The sequence below is a fragment of the Pezoporus wallicus genome, unplaced genomic scaffold (assembly GCF_028554395.1).
Source record: "Pezoporus wallicus isolate ANWC-B61680 ecotype Strahan unplaced genomic scaffold, APGP_CSIRO_Pwel_v1 contig_8119, whole genome shotgun sequence".
NCBI classification, from domain to species: Eukaryota; Metazoa; Chordata; class Aves; order Psittaciformes; family Psittacidae; genus Pezoporus; species Pezoporus wallicus.
The window spans coordinates 186,179-204,800 of record NW_026638720.1 but is presented as its reverse complement, the minus strand read 5'-3'; the positions used below and the strand labels follow the sequence as shown (position 1 = coordinate 204,800).

General features: G+C 36.2%; 2 protein-coding genes across 2 annotated transcripts in view; both read left to right on the top strand.

Annotated features, from left to right (window-relative positions):
- LOC130600640 (lysine-specific demethylase 4C-like) overlaps positions 1-13,686 on the top strand; it is a 63,290-nt gene extending 49,604 nt beyond the window's left edge. Inside the window, exons 4-5 of the mRNA XM_057412123.1 lie at positions 4,732-4,781; positions 13,635-13,686. Of these exons, the coding sequence (XP_057268106.1) occupies positions 4,732-4,767 (36 nt within the window). The 3' untranslated portion in view covers positions 4,768-4,781; positions 13,635-13,686. The remainder of the gene's footprint in view (positions 1-4,731; positions 4,782-13,634) is intronic.
- The window catches only part of LOC130600642 (lysine-specific demethylase 4C-like), a gene marked incomplete at its 3' end in the record, with an annotated part of 188,239 nt that continues 176,757 nt past the window's right edge, over positions 7,141-18,622 (top strand). The window contains exons 1-2 of the mRNA XM_057412125.1: positions 7,141-7,228; positions 15,107-15,210. Coding sequence (XP_057268108.1) covers positions 7,141-7,228; positions 15,107-15,210 — 192 coding nt within the window. The remainder of the gene's footprint in view (positions 7,229-15,106; positions 15,211-18,622) is intronic.

Here is an 18,622-nt window from a genome sequence, read left to right as displayed (position 1 = left end):
GTGGCTCAGATGGACTTAGATTGGCAACATAAAGGTGAATTATTTTTGGCCCAGTGGGCCCATGACACTTCAGGCCATCAGGGCAGAGATGCAACATATAGATGGGCCCGTGACCGAGGGGTGGACTTAACAATGGACACTATTGCCCAGGTTATTCATGAGTGTGAAACATGTGCTGCAATTAAACAAGCCAAGCGGTTAAAGCCTCTTTGGTATGGAGGACGATGGTTGAAGTATAAATATGGGGAGGCCTGGCAGATTGACTATATCACACTGCCACCAACCTGCCAAGGCAAGCGCCATGTGCTTACCATGGTGGAAGCAACCACCGGGTGGCGGGAAACATACGCTGTGCCCCATGCCACTGCCCGGAACACTGTTCTGGGCCTTGAGAAACAGATTTTGTGGTGACACGGCACCCCAGAGAGAATTGAGTCAGACAATGGGACTCATTTCTGGAATAACCTTATAGATATTTGGGCCAAAGAGCATGGCATTGAGTGGGTATATCACATCCCCTACCATGCACCAGCCTCTGGGAAAATCGAATGGTACAATGGGCTGTTAAAAACTGCACTGAGAGCAATGGGTGGTGGGACTTTCAAACATTGGGATACACACTTACCAAAGGCCACCTGGTTGGTCAACACCAGAGGATCTGCCAACAGGGCTGGCCCAGCCCAGTCAGAACTTTTACATATTGTAGAGGGGAACAAAGTTCCCGTGGTGCATATGAAGAATTTGCTGGGGAAGACAGTCTGGGATTGCTTTTTCTCAGGGATCCGGATATACTTGGTGGGTAAAGTGGGAAGATGAGGAACTCCTATGTATACCTCAAGGGGATTTGATTTTAGGGGAAAACAGCCAATGTACTTAATTGTATGCTGTTGCCTGCTGTATAATACTTCCATAGCCCCTCAACTAGATGTCTCCAGGTCACCAGCGACTGGCCCTGACTTCCCTCCAACCATCATCCCAACACAGAATGAACTTTGATAGAACTGGATGAGCTCCACAATAAAGGAACGATCAGCAGCAGCAGGCAACAATCCAATACAGTGCACAGCCTCTCCTGCTCCGAAAGACTGTTACAAGAGATGGAGTCTGACATTACAGACCAAATGGACTCAGCAGCATTATAGGGATTGGTCCATGCACTAAGAAATGATCTCTGTGTCTGTGTGTGTATGTGGATCTATATATGTAAGAGCGATGGTATATTGAAAATGTGGGATCTGAGCATGACTTGCATGGTATGGAATAAGGGGTGGATAATGTCCTGGGTTCAGCATTAACAGTCATTTTTTCTCCTTCTTGGTAGCTGGTGCAGCTTGGTAGCTTGGTAGCTATGTTTTGACTTTCGGCCTGGGAACAGAGCTAATAACACCAGTGTTTTTAGTTGCTGCTCAAATGTTTAGACTGGCCATAGGACTTTGTGAGTCTCATGCTCTGCCAGGGAGGAGGGGAAGCTGGAAGGAAGCAGAGACAGGACACCTGATCCAAACTGACCAAAGAGGTATTCCATACCACCGCATGTCATGCCGGGGGAGGTAACTGGGAGTTACTCGGAAACGCACTCTCCTCGGTCGAGCTTGTTTCGGCGGGTGGTATTGTATTCTCTTCCCTTGTTATTTCCCTTATCATTATTATTATTGGTGGCAGCAGTAGTGATTTGCATTATATCTTATTTACTGGACTGTTCTTATCTCAACATGTGGGAGTTACATTCTTTTGATTCTCCTCCCCATCCCTCTGGGAGCGGGGCGTGGGCGTGGGGGAAGCAAAGAAAGGGGGGGTTAATAGAAACTGTGTGGCTGACTGGGTTTAAACCACGACAACACCTATTTTACTTCTTGTTCTGGTAGTGTTATAACTGTGTATTTTTTTGTGTTCTTTTAATACAGTTTACCATGCAAGCTTGATGACTTTAATTTTACATTCATCCATACCTTTAAATTTATTTTAATTTTATTAAAATTAGTGTTTTAAGTTTATTTATAATTGTAAGTGCTTTGCAGGTCAAAAAAACCCTCATCTGTTTAACTTCATGAGTTTTTCTTTTTCCCTTCTCTTTTTTCATCCTGGACGTTAGAGGAAGTCAGAGCAGATGAGCTGTGAAAGTCAGAGTGTGACTGACAGTTCATAGAATTTTGTGCTGACTCATAAAGCCTTGTATTGACTCGTGGGAAATCTTTTTTATTAGTTAACCTGATACTTTTTTTTTTTTTTTTTTAATAGTGCAGGTTTTATTTTCTGTTATTGTAAACTAGGAACTTGTCATCACATACTCATCATTCTAGGATGCTGATACGACCTGCATTTTTCATCTTGGGAATGATGCTAAGTGGTCCTTGGAAAAAAATAGCCAATTCTGAAATCTTCATATTTGTATATCAATTATTGTAATTTAGCTCCACTGCTTTTCTTGCTGTGAAAGTAAAATTTATTTCTATGGAAACATGCAGGCTAAACTAGGAGACTCATTCTAATGGGATATCCTTGGTTGTTTTACAATGACAGCTGTGCAATTCACAGAGCGTGTTGCAGCTATTTGATTTTTGGCATTCTTTGCAGTCAATGAAGACAAATTGTACTTTTCCCTTTTTCTAACATAGTTTTCCTGAGTGGGGAGTTTGATTTGATTTCCCTCTTGAATGTGTCATTAAACCAGGATGTTCATATCGGAACAAACTTGGTGATAGAAGCTTTTTTTCCAGGATTAGAATGCATGCTGATGGTTGAAGAATACTTAATTTTTGTAGTTTGTATAGGTCTTGGTGAAAACTTTTTAAATTCTGAAGCAATTCTGCTTGAAACTGCATTAGGAAGAATGTTGGCTAAGGTTTTCTGGTTATTTAAAAAAAAAAATAAACACTGCTTATGCTAAGTGGATATTAGTCATGGCCAGCATGAAGTCATGTTTCTCTATTTAATTAAAGGCAGAATAGAGAGAATCAGAAGTACACATCGGATCTGTGCTGTGGATTAAAGAGAAATGAAAGGCTTACTTCAGAGACAGATAAAAATAGGATCACTGTTTATTTTTACCAACAACATCAGATAATGTAGGATGCTTTTAAAGATTATATATTAAATTTTGTTTCAGAAAGCACAACTCTAATATTTAATGTTATACTGCACTTAATTTTTCTAAATAAATATTCTTACATCAGTATCTTAAAAACAAGGCAGTTCTTCAATTTGAAGTTAGAAAATTCAATGCTGAATTATCAAAGTTTGGATTGAATTAATATATTCCATTAAAACTGGCAACAATTTTCAGTGTATTGTTAGTCTGTCAGTTGACATTCACAATAATGTGAAAACATTTTAACTACATACAATTGTATTTGTTTAATTTTACTAACATTATAGTTTAGGTTATTCTACTGTGAAGTTATTGTTGAAATTCTGATTTGTTTGTGACATGTTTTCTGGCTACTTGGCTATTTTTCTTGTTAAAGCCCAAATGAACATTTCAGAGAGTGGAGCAAAGAACCGTGTGAGATCTTCTTCCCAGATCTTTCAGGGATTTCACTGTGAAAAAAGTGCAGATATTTGTTGCATTATTTTTGAAAGACTTTCAGCTCAGGGCTGAAGGTGTTTTGTTTCAATTCTGTCTTTGTAAGAAGGTTTGTCTACTTCTAACATGAAAATTCTCATTTTTTTTTTAATTTTACTTTTTCCTGATCTTTCAGAAGTTAGAGCTGATCCATTTGATGATGTGGCACTGCTTTGTTTTTTTATTATTAGATCCTGAAGAAGATACTGTGATGTTGTAATTGCTTAAATAATATGTTATTATAAATTGAGAAACAACTGCAGATCAGTAGTAGGTACCTGTTCTATGAAAACCTGTCTCAGCAAAGAACCTAAAATAATGATCTGTGATATCATGCTTAACTTCTAGGCTGCTCATCCTAGGAAGTATTTCAGAGCCCTGAATTAAGCTCTGAGGTTCTACATACTATAGATGAGAAACTAGATTCTTCGTAATGGAGTTGCAGTAAGCATTTTGAATGGGCAGCTGTCAAATCTAGACATCCAGTGAAGACAATGATGAGAAGTACCAACTTGCATTGAATGACTTATGGCTTAGTAATTTAGATTAGCTAAATAAATAGTTATAGCCCATTAAATCCTGGCCTGCCCTATCTTTCCGAGAGACTTACTGGGAGCTCAGTTGACCAGTTTTGCATTTCTGTAATATTGATAAGTAAAGAAAGTGTATTTCTTAAATGTTTTTTTAACTCTAGTTATAATGATTTCATGAAGACAACCCTTTTATTCTACAGTGGTAGCTATAGGAAAACAAAGGTGTTTTTAATGCTTGTATTTTTCTGTTGAACTTTTGTGTCTTGTAAAGCACAGTAAAATTCAAAGAGATTAAACATGTATAAATCAGACTTATTTTGTGTGTTTTGTTTAATTTGAAAAAAGAAAGTATATGTTTATATTTTAAGTGGAGTAGTGTAATCTTATCAGATATTGTCAATATACGTTATTTTAAATCGTGGAAATATGCTTCTTTAACTACATAGTGTAATGTTTAAATTTTTTTTTTCTAAAAAAAATCCTCTTCCTCAGAAATTGGTATATTTTTTGTGTGTCATTTTTCAGTCTTTAATGTCTTTGGCTTCTGTATTTTTAGATAGTTACTATACATGAATTGAGGCTTTTGTAGTAATTGTGTCTTTAAGCATTTAATCCTTTTCTTTATATGAATTTTAGGTATGCTGTTCCTCCAGAGCATGGGAAGCGGCTTGAAAGACTAGCTCAAGGTAATATTTTCAATATCTCTGTATGTAAGATGTTTGAAGGACAAAATTCCAGTAAAGCACTGTCCTTGACTTGCCTGCTGTGTTTTGTTACTTAATGTTATGTGACTTTTGTCTGTCTGTGATATGATTCCAAACACAAACACTTTCTAGTACTCTCAGGAATTCTTAAGAAACAAATTAATCTTTTTTTTCCTCTTAGAACTTTATTTTGTACTGTCATTTTTAGTTTGATGAAGCTTGGGAAAATGAGGCTTAGTGTTTTCTTCTTCATTAGATTCTCATTGCTAGCATCATCGTCTCCTTGTGGCCTTGTTTTTTCTTGTCATACCTTCTTTTCTTCAGTAACTTTTGAATCTTCAGTTCTTAGCCAGATTTGATACAAAGGTAGAAATGTTGAAGACAGCTGAGTCTCTAAACGTTTCTTGAAAGCTAATGGCTGGGTAGAGGGTGGAAACCTGGTTAGTACCTCTGGGAAGGGGGAAGGACAGAAAATGTACCAGTGCTAAATCTGATTTGGTAGCAGCATGCTGGCCAGTGAGCAGGCATCAAAATCTGCTTTAGCCAAAGCATGTGGTGGCTCTTGCCCTCCAGAGGTTTAAGGAATATCTACAGAGAAGGACCAGAGGATATTTTTGAAAGGTTGAGATCTAGAGGATAAAAATCACTAGTCTATAGAAGAAGAATTCTCACATGGTAATTAGTTTTATTTTCAATAACACTTGCTAGATGAAGAGTGCAGTTTATGAACATAGGAATAAATAAGCATGTTTCTGGGCCTGGCAGCCCATGTTTTACAGCCTGACATGAACCATATTATATAAAGAATGCTACTGAAAATTGATAGTTAGATATCCTAATGATCAAATTGTGATTTTTTTTTTCTACATTTCTTTTTATATCTATGTTCTCTGCATAGAGTTGCATGACTTTTTCTCAGCTATTTTAAAACTATTGCTGAGAACAGTAAGATGGCATGTGTCTCTGAGATGTGAAAGTAAAGACCTGTGGATTTGCAGTCTTAAAAGCACGTCTCAGACAGATTTCAAACTGGATGATTACACTTACTATTCCTAATTTTTCCCATCGTTTCGTTTGGGAACGTTGTCACTAATTTTTGTTTTGCTTTCCAGATGATTTTTCCAACTTGTGAAGTATAGAACTCTTCATATACCTACCTTGAAGCTTTTGGCTTTCACTGATTGATAATGTAGTAGACTGGGCAAGTGACGCTGACTTATGAGAAGATAATTCAATAATTATTTTTAAGATTTACAGAAAATGAGCAAAGTGTAAAAGGAATAGAAAATTGGAAAAGGTTCAGACAGGGACTCCAGGGCAGCTGAAAAATTTGCCTTTTAGTAATCGTTAGTTAGTTCTAACTTTTAAGTCTGAAAGAACGTCAGATAAAAGGAAGAGGATATGATAAAGACCTGGGATGACTGGCATGGAAAAGTTGATTAAATACTTGTTATTCACTCTGTTGTTATTTTCTGATACAGCTAGAAACTCTATGAATGAAGAGTCTTATTTGGGTCAACACAAACAGAGTACGATGGTTTCTCTTACAGTATGAATTCAATAGTGGGTTTTAAAATTTTGCATATATTAAGGGGGAGATGGGTTAACTGGCAAAGAAATCTTTTAGAGGAGCATAGGAACTGCATCTAGCTTTGGAAGTCTTGGAGCACCAGTTTGTTGGTACTAGATTACTCTGAGGAAGCAAAGATCAATTACATGCTGTATTTGAACACTTCTCTGTATGTCCACTTTTGACATTTTCTGAAAACAGGGTCTTTGGATGGATAGACTTTTTATTTCATGTGGTTGCTCTGTCATTTATTATGGGTTTCATATTGATTTATTATAGCTATGCAGTATTTCAAAACGAGGTTAAAAATGTTCTGTAATGAGTGTATCAAAACTTTTTTTTGTGAGAGGGAAGGAAGAGAATGGGCAGTTTCAGCAGCTCTTGTTTACTCATTTCTGTAAATTAAGTGGCTTTGAGACATAGCAGTGTTTGCTGCAGGCTAAAAAATACCTGCAGATTTTTCTTTGCATAACCAAATTGTTACAGATATTAGAGTAACCTGTACAAATTCAGGAAGTGGGTAACTTTTGGAGATACATGCTTTGCTACATGGGAGCTTTTGAAGACACTTGATGTAAATTTATATAGTTTAAGACAGTCATGTTAGAAAACTATGGCGTGAAGGTGCTCAGGCCTCTTAGCACTTGTAATGGTGTCCTAATACAGTAACAGGAATAGGGCATCAAGCATGGGGAGAAGTGGAAATCTCCAAAATCACTGTTTCTCAGAAGTCAGTAGGTTATACTGGGAGGACAGTGTCTTAACGTCGAAATGCCAGAGTCAGAATTGGACAGTAGACAAAATGGGGCTTATGACATCAGTCTCACCCATCGGAAGAGTTCTTATGGCCAGAAATGCTGTAAGAAGGTAGGAGAGAAAGAGATCTGGCTTCAGATACACTGGCATACACGTGTGTCATTTTCCTTGATCCTTACTGATTATTGTATTTGAAGAAGCTGGCCTCTCATGTCACTCTGCCTTGGTCTGTACACATCTGCATGGAAGTGAGTTGTCTGCTACTGCTATTAATTATATGTTAGTAGAAGTTATAAAGATCTAATTGATCCATTCTGTTCAATTAATGAAACTTTATTTCTGGGGAAAAACTAAATGCTCATACAGAGATATTTATTGTAACAGCAATATAAGATAGGTGAGTTAGTTTCACAGACAACCCTCACTGACATTTCCTAAGATTTTAGTATTTGACTTTAATCTCTTTTGTGATGTTTTTCTGTGAGTAATTTCTTTTTATATTTTTGGTTCACCTGATAGCTTAGAATGGAGTGTGGAAGATGATGCTGTAGTTCTTAAAAATGAAGATGATAGACTTAATTTGACTTAAAACTTTTTCTTTTTCTTTTTTTTTTTTTTATGGGAAACTACCATTTCTGAGTATTTCCATGCTCTGGATGTTAAGTCCTCTGTGATCTTCTACTTTGCAACTGTTGCCTGTTAAAATACAGTCTGAGCATTATAGTAAATTATCTTAAAAAGTTGAAAAAGTAAAGTAAGCTGCATTACTGCAAGTCACTTAATAGTGAACATTAATACAGCATAGTATAAATGAGGCCATCATACTTAATTACATTTGTTTTGAAGATATTTTTAATCATATTTTTGCATGAGGACGACATCTGAAGAAAAAGGAGTTTATTTCGAGAAGGTTAGTTCTGATGCGCAGGTTCCTACTGAATTAATTGAATGCTCCTGTATAATTAAGATAATAAAATAAATGCATTAGATGGGACAGGTTGTCTAAGTCAAGGCAGCAGTTGATACATAAAATTAAAGGAAAGCCGGAATATTTTCCATTATCTTGTCTGCACATCACAATTACCACACATGCCTTTTGTGCATGAATGCTTTTATTTTGCTTTTCATTGAAATCTTGATTGACTGTGGCACCTACAAATACTTAAACTGAAAGACATTAGACTTGCATCTAATAAAGACAGCAGTTTGATTTTGCCCTTCAGCTACTTTCTCATTTATGTAGATTTTTTCAATTTTATGTAGACATAAATGTAATAAAATCTCAAGTGAGCTGTTAACTGCATTTTTTATACTTGTTATGTAAATCTGAAATATCATGGTGTTCTTAAGGATTTTTTTTTCTTTCACAAATGGGTTGGAAAATAAAGAGAATTGAAGCAGAGTGGCAAATTGCAAATGACAGTTTGAAGGATTTTCAAGATCCTTTAATAGATCATTTAATTGCGGAAACTGTTTTAGGGAGAAGACATCTATCAGTGGTGTTCAATTACGTTAAAGGAGAAACTAAAGATTAATACATTGTAAGTATGTAGGGGTGTTATAAAAAGGCTTGTGTGGCTTATATTGTTAATTAATTCTATGCAGAAGTCATTACCTGCAATATATGAAAACATGGGTAGTTGTTGAAATTTGACATAAAACTTGCATAACTTCTAAGGGTTTCAAATTTGAAAACTTGAATAGCTTTTTCTCAATTGATAGTTACTAGTAAAGTTAGAAAAGTCTTGTCTAAGCGATATTAAACTTAAGGCTTTAACGTATTCATCTGGGCATAACAACACTCATATTTCACAGCACTTATGCTTTTGTGGCTTCTTTACTCTTTTTTTTGGACTCTTTTTTTGCTCTGCTTTGTATAGCATACAAATTGCCATTACTTCTTTGTGAGGATTGTTCTCTTGCAGACTCATCCTCCTAATTTTTTTTATAACAAAGTTGTATCAAATCAGTTCAAATGACTGCAGAATAATTTAAATGAATTATATGAAGTTTGTATTCATACCTACCAAAAGAAAATCACTAGAAAACTCAGTTCTCCTTTCATCTCTGTGTATGTGCCAAGAGTACTGATCATTGAGTTATGATTAATATTTTGTATGTTCTAAGTCGTTTAAATCAAGATCTGTATGAATTTATGTTACTTTGAACTTTATTACTTTATCTGGGACTATTTTTAATTACGTTAAAGTTAAATTAAATTTAAATTTAGGGTACTTTCTTATGTTCTTAGTTTTATATCTGTAGTTTCATGTTTTAATATTTTCAGTAGACATTAATAAAATAGAAATACAGCAACTTTACTGTAGAATTTCAGGTGAAGACCGGAGTATGGAAGTATAGAAAAATGTAGGAAATCTAGCCTCATTAATTGGCAGGTCAGAGTTTGATTTTAAAGTTTCCTAAGAATATGATTTTATGTGTGTGTGTGTTCTTAAATAATGACTTTATTATTGGCCAGATTGTGATATTGTTGATCATAGAACGTAATATATAGCTAATTCTCCTTTTCAGGTCCATGCAGTTGTGGAATTAGTCTTTCAGTAATAATACTGTAATTTGTCAATGTGTGATTGTTGCTTAAACGGTTGTTACCGTTGTCCTGAGTTCAGCTGTATCAGTCATTTTTTTTTTCTCAGTGGCTGGTGCAGCGCTGTGTTTTTTTACTTTCAGCCTGGGAACAGCGCTGATAACACCGATGTTTTTAGCTGTTGCTCAAATGTTTAGTCTGACCAAGGACTTTGTGAGTCTCATGCTCTGCCAGGGAGAAGGGGAAGCAGGAAGGAAGCAGAGACAGGACACCTGGTCCAGACTAACCAAAGAGGTATTCCATACCACAGCACGTCATGCCTGGGATGTAACTGGGAGTTACCTGGAAGGGCTAGTTCACTGTGGGGTGGGGCAAGGTATCGGTCTGCAGGTGTTGAGGTGTTGTATTCTCTTCCCTTGTTATTTCCCTTATCATTATTATTATTAGTGGCAGCAGCAGTGGTTTGTGTTATACCTTAGTTACTGGACTGTTCTTATCTCAACCTGTGGGAGTTACATTCCTTCAATTCTTCTTCCCATCCTTCTGGTAGCGAGGGGGAAGAAAGAGCAGGGGGGAGTAGACTGCGTGGTTCTGATTTACAGCCTGGGCTTAAACTGTTGTCACGGTCAGGTAGCTTAGAACCATGCAGCCACTTGCTCACTACCCCCCTTCTTCCTCCCTCAGCTCCGGGTGGGATGGAGAGTAGATTTGAAAAAATGTGACTCCCATGGGTTGAGATAAGAACAGTCCAGTAGCTAAGGTATAACACAAAACCACTGCTACTACCACCAATAATGATGATAAGGGAAATAACAAGGGGAGAGAAAATTGCTCACCATCTGCTGACTGATACTCAGCAAGGCCTGAGCAGTGATGTGGGCCTTCCTGGTAACTGCTCCCAGTTTATATACTGGGCATGATGTGCTGTGGTATGGAATACCTCTTTGGCTAGTTTGGGTAGGGTGTCCTATCTCTGCTTCCTCCTGGCTTCTTCTCTTCCCAGGCAGAGCATGAGACTGAAAAGTCCTTGTTCAGAGTAAACATGACTTAGCAACAACTAAAAACATTAGTGTTATCAGCTCTGTTCCCAGGCTGAAAGTCAAAACCACAGCACTGCACCAGCTACTAAGAAGGAGAAAAATGACTGCTACTGATGAACCCAGGACAACAGTTTAATTGGAAACAGTATGGACACATTCTTGGTACTGTAAATAAGCTCTCCAGATATCTTGAAGAAGGTAATCAACCAGGAAATAGAACCCAATCCACTTCAGTTTGTGTAAATGATAGCTGTGATTTCATGTGGTCATCTGATCTGAGCTGTGTATGGTATGTAGGAGTAATACTGGCTCTTCCTCAATAATACATGGAATTGAACTAACTTTAAAATGTTCTTTGTCCCTGAACCATTTAATGTGCACTTTAAAGAGACTCTGTGCAGCAATATCCTGTTTGTGTGACTCCTGTCTTCCTCAGACACCGTAAGGAATCTGCTTCATGCTCACTGTTCTCAGCTTTCCCCAATGATGAGAAGGATTTAACTGTATCTAGAGTATGGATCAAAAAACCAGAGGTTGTGTATAAGTGTCACTGTCTGCTGAGGTGGAATAGCATTGACAAAGGTTTGTCTTCACCAGCCCAGTGGTAAGACTGTAAATCAAGTAGTTTTATTTTGTTACTACAAATAGCATTGGTTACTTTGTGTAAGATCATTTGATTTTGGGCTGTGTTAGCTGTCAGACTATGTATCTGGCCGACAGCTAACGTAGGGTCTTCTGAGAGCATATTTTTGATTGTTAATACATTCTGTTGTCTGTTTTCATGGATTCTTTGTTATTGCTGCATATGTTAACTAGATAAGATTTTACAAAAAGTCTGAGTGGCACTTTCAATTTGGTGGATAAATGCACTCTGCCTGTAGTTTATGTGCTCATACCCAAACATTTAGCCACCGTGTGCTGAATCACATCTTTGCCTTGTAGAGCAGAATTAGTACAGTCTAAATCTTGAGAGTGCCAGTGTTTCTTTAAATAGTGATTAGAGAATTTTCAGCTGGATCATTTTTTTCTCATGGACTTAAATCAGCGAGTAACCTAACTGTGTTTTGCTGTGGTTTTTGATCATTGCTCATTGGTTCCTATGATGTAATTGTTTTGAATTGGTGTTTTGTGTAATTGGGTCCAAGAAGATACAGGTAGGGTACAGGTGACAAACCTCTTTTGCACTTCTTCTCAACACTTAATGTTTAGCCACATCTCAAGAAGCCATCTGAGAAACTAGAATTGCATACAGATTCCTACAAAATACCTGCTTTTGTAGAACTGATTCAGAATTAGTGTTAATGGATTAAATTAAGATTCCGTGTGTCTCATGGGAGCATGAATATACTACAGAACTTGAATGGTACTTGCATTTTACATAGATTTTTTTTTTTTTTTTTAATTTTTGGATGTGGGATTTCACTAAATATCCAGAATTAAGCGGTAATCCTGTAAATTGGTAAATTTAACAATAGCTTGCCATTTGAGAATGGTTCTGGTGTGTTGCAGGCGTATCTTGAATTGGCTTGCATTTAATGTGTTTATAAGGATCGTGTGATGTTTCTAATGCAACATCCTCTTTTCGGTGTGCTACTAGGTGTTTTTTATGCCTGCTAACAAATTCTCCCACTGGGATGGGAGAGGAGCGTGTTTGACCTTAGCTTTAGCCTGGGCAGAGCAAAAGACCTTCTGATAAAAAGTCTTGTAATGAGGAAATACTACCTTCCTTTCTTGTCTTGTTCATTGAAGGGAAGTGTTTTAAAAAAAAAAAGAGTTGAATGAGATGGGAAACTTTGAGTGTGTATAAGCGTAGACCTTGACAGTCAAAAGATAGCTTATAGTGGTACAGAATGTGTGGGCTGCACTTTGATTTCACTCTAAGGGCTCTGTAACCACAGCAGATGTTCTGTAAATTTCTCTTAATGGATTTTGAACAGGTTATGGTCTGCTGTTCTGTGTGCTTTGCAGCTATCTTAGAATTCAACAACAAACATGCCTTCTGGTTAGAGTTGTCAAAACTATTCCTGTTCTCCTGGAGCTGGAATGATATAACAAGTTTTGGATATTTGCCCATCGTTTGCTTTTTATTGTCATGTATTGAGCCAATTAAGCATATTGAAGTAGTAGAATTAGGTACAAAATTTGTTTTCTCAGGGAAAACAACTCGGTCAAACTTCCCCTGCCTTTAGAAATCAAGGTTTCTACTATTTTTTGTACCAGTAATTTCCTTAATCTCAATTATAATTTTAACTTTTTTCATCGTATGTTCCGGTATATTTCTGTTATTATGCTGCTTAGGACTGAGATTTCTTGAAGCTTATGTGCTATAGATTCTAAGTTGTGATTATCATTATATTATAGGCATTAATTGTGCCAGAATATTTGAAATTTATTTGCTGGAGCCCACCAATTCTGCTGTAGTTTCTTTTATTTGTCTTCTAGTTAGTGAAGCCAAACACGTATGATAAACTGTACCTACCAACTGTTACGTTTTGAAACTTAGGACGTCATTTGCAGTTCCAAAACAGAGTAAAGAATTCTGTGGGGAGAAAAAAGAATGATAAATCTGAATAGAATTTGATCTGCATCTTTGCAGACATCCTAGTACATTGATCAGCATGACTGTAGATTGCACCTTTGCTTCTGAAGTACTGCTTGATGTTATCTGAGAAACCAGAGAAAAATTGTTCTCACAGAACTGGGGAGTGTGTTAAAAAATAATGTACAAAGAATATAACAATTATAACATAATCACGTTAACTGTCATCACGTAAATAGACTCATCAGAGAGAAGAAATTAATTCTGACATTACAGAGAAGGATATACATTATGGCGTATTGTTGTTCATATTTTAGTTCCCAATTCATTTAAAATATTTAGGGTGGTTTTTTTTTGTTGTGTTTTTTTTTTTTTTAAATAGAGTAGCAAGCTTGTTGCCTCAAGAATGGAAGTGCATTTTTCAATGACAAAGTAACATTTATGTGAGAGGGATACAGCAACTTGTTCAAACACAGTGAGGAGATGGTGGAAAGTTCCTCCTTTATTAGTTAAATGTCTTGTGGCTAATTTTGTATCCACTAAACAAAGTTTTTTATATCATTTGTCTAGTCATTTTTGTTTGTCCCATATTTTTCTTGGGTGATCTTTTGTTGCTGATTTCATACAATTCCCAGGTGTTTACAGCAAAACAGTTACTATTCAGTTTGGGTAAGAATTGAATGGTGTTTGTGGTTAATATATTTATTGTGAACAAACACATACACCTTCAGTAATTCTAGGTAATTCATACAATCTTTAAATCTGGATCTCTATCAAAGATCTTTTGTGTTCTTCAGGCATAAAATATAATGCATAAATGAATCAAAAGTCTATTTCCCTGAATCGGTATTAATACTGTCATTAAAGAGAGTGTTACCTTCTTTCTGGAATCAAATTAGAAAGGAGGTCAGGAAGGAATAAACTAGTCATGTTCTGAAGACTTTCCCCTCTCTCTCCTTCTCACCTTCTGCCTTTTATCTTATAGCATAGTGGTTTTGTACCATAATATAGTTAGGTTAAAGAGCTTAATATTTCCATTTTAGAAAGGGAAAGACTGGGTAACTTATTTGAATGGTAGCTGAGGTGCTGTTCGCATTCTGGTTAGAGGGTCAGATACCAGATTTTAATAACACTGAAGCCTTGTCTTAATGAGAGGGAAAAGTGAAAAATTAATCTCTGTATTTTCATCAACTGGATTATATAATTATGTAATGAACTAAGGAGGGTTTGTGGAGTAGTGCATGAATAATCATCAAAGTTTAAACATGGGAAGTCTTTGTTCATAGAAGTCAAAACAAGATAAAAAGAAGCAAAAAACCCCACCCTGTTTTTACTTCACCAGGTAAAAGTCACCATACTTTCTAGCCTTTCCTAGATAGAAAACTGTGTTTGTTTATCGTATAGATGGTTTGTGAGTCCTAGGTAAATCTGGTCATTGTGGAATCCTTTTAAATTTATATGCTACAGTTAATTTTTGTGTGTGCAGGGGTTGCAGAATGAATGTTAATGTAAAAAACCCCGTACATCCCAACAATAAAATATTTCTGTCAAAGAAAAGTGTACTTAATTTACATGTCCAAATTTATTTAAAATTATTTTACTGCTTAATCAAAAACTGAGAAAAAACCCAAACCACTGTAATCTCTCCCCTTGAAAAGAAGTTGAAAATCTTAGGAGGAGCATTTGATTTCTATACAGATTTCTTAGAACCTAGCAACAACACAGTAAAATGTTCTATGAGTTTATAAAATATTCTAATGGGTTTAAATGGTAGTATGTATTGCCAAATATAACAGCATTTTCCTACCTGCTTTAATTAAAAGATACCCAATTTTGTTTGTCTTGCTGTACTAGGGTTCTTCCCAAGCAGCTCTCATGGATGTGATGCTTTTCTTCGCCACAAGATGACTCTGATTTCTCCATCAATATTGAAGATGTATGGAATTCCTTTTGACAAGGTACATTAGTGTTTATTTTTAAACTGTGCATTCATCCATTGAATTAGACTTGTGTTTACTATAAGGATTTTTTATAGTAAAGGTGATGCAAAATAATAACTTTTTTTTTTTAGGCATTGACTCCATGAAAAGACAAAAACAAATGCTTGTAGTATTAGGATTTTTATGTGTTTTAGCTTGGAATTTTCTAGCAGAAAACACTTGTAGCCATCATAATCTTTATGCTAGAAATTTTTGTTAAGATCTGATCCGTAATTTTTATTCCTGTTTTATTTCCATGCAAGCAGTTGACTGAAACACTTCTTAAGATAATGAATAAACAGAAATTTAATTTAATTTATTTTTTTATTTATTTTTTATGGTGTAACATTAGAAAAATAGTGATTATTTTGTGCTGTTAGATAGTGGCAGACTAGACAATTGATAACATTATATAAAGTGTGAAGAATAACTGGCTTTCTTTTTGTGGATGAATCTTATACATAGCTGTTTTCAGAAACATCTAAAGTTTTCAATTTCTTCTGCTTTCCTCTATTTTGTAGCTTACTGTTTTCCATGTAGAACTTTCTGTAGGTGCCAGCTAATAAGAATGGTTTTACTGCATTACTTTTTCTTTAAATATATTTACTCTATATCCTCAATGCTTTGCAAATTCTGGAGTTCTAAATTCAAGAGGTTTGTAAGTCTACCAGAATAGTATGGCTTGATTCGGAAGGTTCGCTTTCTGAACATCTTTTTATGTTATACTGAGGTTTTTTTAAAAGCCTTTTGACCAGTAAGGGTTTATGATTCTGGGTTTCCCACTGTGCAGGCTGTTTAAAGATGTTCAGAAGAACCAGGCAATATATACTTTTTTTCTCACTATTCCTGCTACAATACAGTCCTGTAAACTGTCACTGCTTTCTATAATTTCTTGTGGCCTCAGCACACTTGCCACAGACCTTGTTTATTTTTGTGGTTACTGTTTTAATGTATGTGGTGTTTGTTTGTTGATTCCATGTGGATCTGTGTATACAGACTTAGTGGATCATGCTTAGAATATAGCATAATGTGGTGCTTTCTGTCTGTTTTGATATTTTTGTAACAGTATGAAACATAGAAATAATGTTTAAATGAATGTTTTCATGTATAGTGTTGGTGTAGTTAATCCAGTAGGCAGCTAAGAACCACACACGCTTGCTTCCTTCTGGTGATACAGGGGAGAGAATCAGAGGTGTAAAAGTGAGAAAACTTGTGGATTGAGATAGTTTAATAAGTAGAGCATAAGCCACAAACACGAGTGAAACAAAGCAAGGAATTAATTCAATATTGCTCATTGGCAGGCATATTCAGCTGTCTCCAGGAAAACAGAACTTCATCACACATAATGGTTACTTGGGAAGGTTAACGCCATTACTCCAAATGTCCCCCCCATTCCTCCTTCTACCCCCAGCTCTATATGCTGAGCATGGCACTATATTGTCTGGAATATCTCTTGGGTCAGCTGGGGTAAGCTGTTGCACCTGTGTCCTCTCCCAGTTTATTGTGCACCCCCAGCCTGGTCCCTGGTGGCGTAAGAGGCAGAAATGGCTTTGATGCTGTGTGAGCACTGTTCAGCAGTGACTGAAACATCCCTGTGTTATCAACACTGTTTGCAGCAAAGGTGGAATGAAGTCACTGATTTGTTGTATGCCTTTTGGAATTAGCTTCACTTTCCATGCGTAAATCACTCTATGTATAAAATTGAAGAAATGTAGGCATTTAGAAAGATATTGCCTGCTGTGGAAAAGAAGCTTTTTTGACTATATTACTCATATAAGAAGTAGTTTGTTTTCTGAATGATATATTATCATATGGAAACGTAGTTGCTGAGTTCAGTTTTTGTAATATATAGGTGAATATTGATTCCCTTCATAGCCTTGTGCTTCATCATGAAGTGTCAGATGAAACCTTCCAAACTGGAAGGTTTTATAACTAGGTTTATAGTTTTGGATTTACAGAATGTTACTCTGAGTGGTATAATTTTCAGTGGTTGATGTTAGTGTACTGCAGAATGCTAGCATATTTGTTTTCAGTACCACAAATTTCAGGTGGGTAGGGAAGTTGATGTTCTTATTTCAGTGTCTTGATTATTGCTATATTCTAATTTGAGAATAAAAAATAAAGTGCTAGAAATAGTTAAATATTGGAAGTTTTATTCTTTCACCTAGTCTGGTGAGGAAGCAGACTGTACCTAAGTGTAATTGTAATTAATGGGATTCAGTGAGAAAGTGAATAATAGATAGAACCAGGCTGTGATCTCTCATGGCACAAAGTGATAGAAGTGGAAATGTGCTGAATGCTGATAAGTCAGCCTACGCCTACCAGGTGGCAGCTGAACTGCTGCTTGTTGCAATAGAACACCTGCTAAACTGTCACCATTAGGAGGGTGTATTGAGATAAATTTTAGGATTGTTAGCATTGAGAATAATCTTTCTTAAACAGTCCCACAGCGATTGTTGGAGTGCTACAGTAGCAGTTATAATATATGCACCTGTATGTGCATTTGCATGTACATGCTAAATATGAACCCACAGAAAGTTAACCTTGCAAAATATAAGATCCAATTTATTGTTTAGCTTTGATGGCTATCTTTTCCTTGTTTTCCTCTCTTTCCTTCATCCCATAATACAATCAGAAATATGCATCTTGAAGTGCTATCCCTCTGCATTTTTTCTTGCATTAAGCAAAAAAAAAACCCAACAAAAGGACAATTCGTAAAACTGTAAAATGAGATTTTCGAAAGAGAAGAAAGGGGAGATTTTAAAAGCAGAAAATGAATGTAAGACAACCATGCCAGCAAAAAGCTAAGATTTAAGACATGACATGTTAATAAGAAAAATGTTTGAAGTTCTGAATTTTAATTTTGTTAGTTGTTTAAAATTTAACTCTCCCTTTTTGTGATCATAAGTCTATTTCCCTAAAAAGCTGTGTTTGTCTTTCCAGTTTTTCCTTCTCTATTGCTTATGCAAAATGTTGTCACACAATAAAAATGGTTTGTTTAATCTATGAGAAGTCTTATTTTCTTATGATTGGCAAATGCATCTTGTTGAACAGTCATCAGTTACTGCTCAGATACTTGCTTCATTTAAATGGGTTTTTACTGGGCCTGCTCTCTGATGTGTGTTTCATGTAAAAAGACACATCAGACTGTATGGGGAATCTTTCAAGCCTCCTACGTACTTTATTTATTAACTCCTTATCAGGTAGTACAGAAAACAGTGGGCCATTTCTAGTCTCTGAGTAGCTTGTCCTTGATACAGGCTTTGGTGGTCTGACTTCAAGAGATCAGATCTGTCTGTGAGTGGGGAGGGTATTAGTGACTGGCAAGAAGTGCTATGCCGTTTTCTTAATGTCCAGAGGAGCAGTAGTTCATTCAGGTATAGGAAGATGA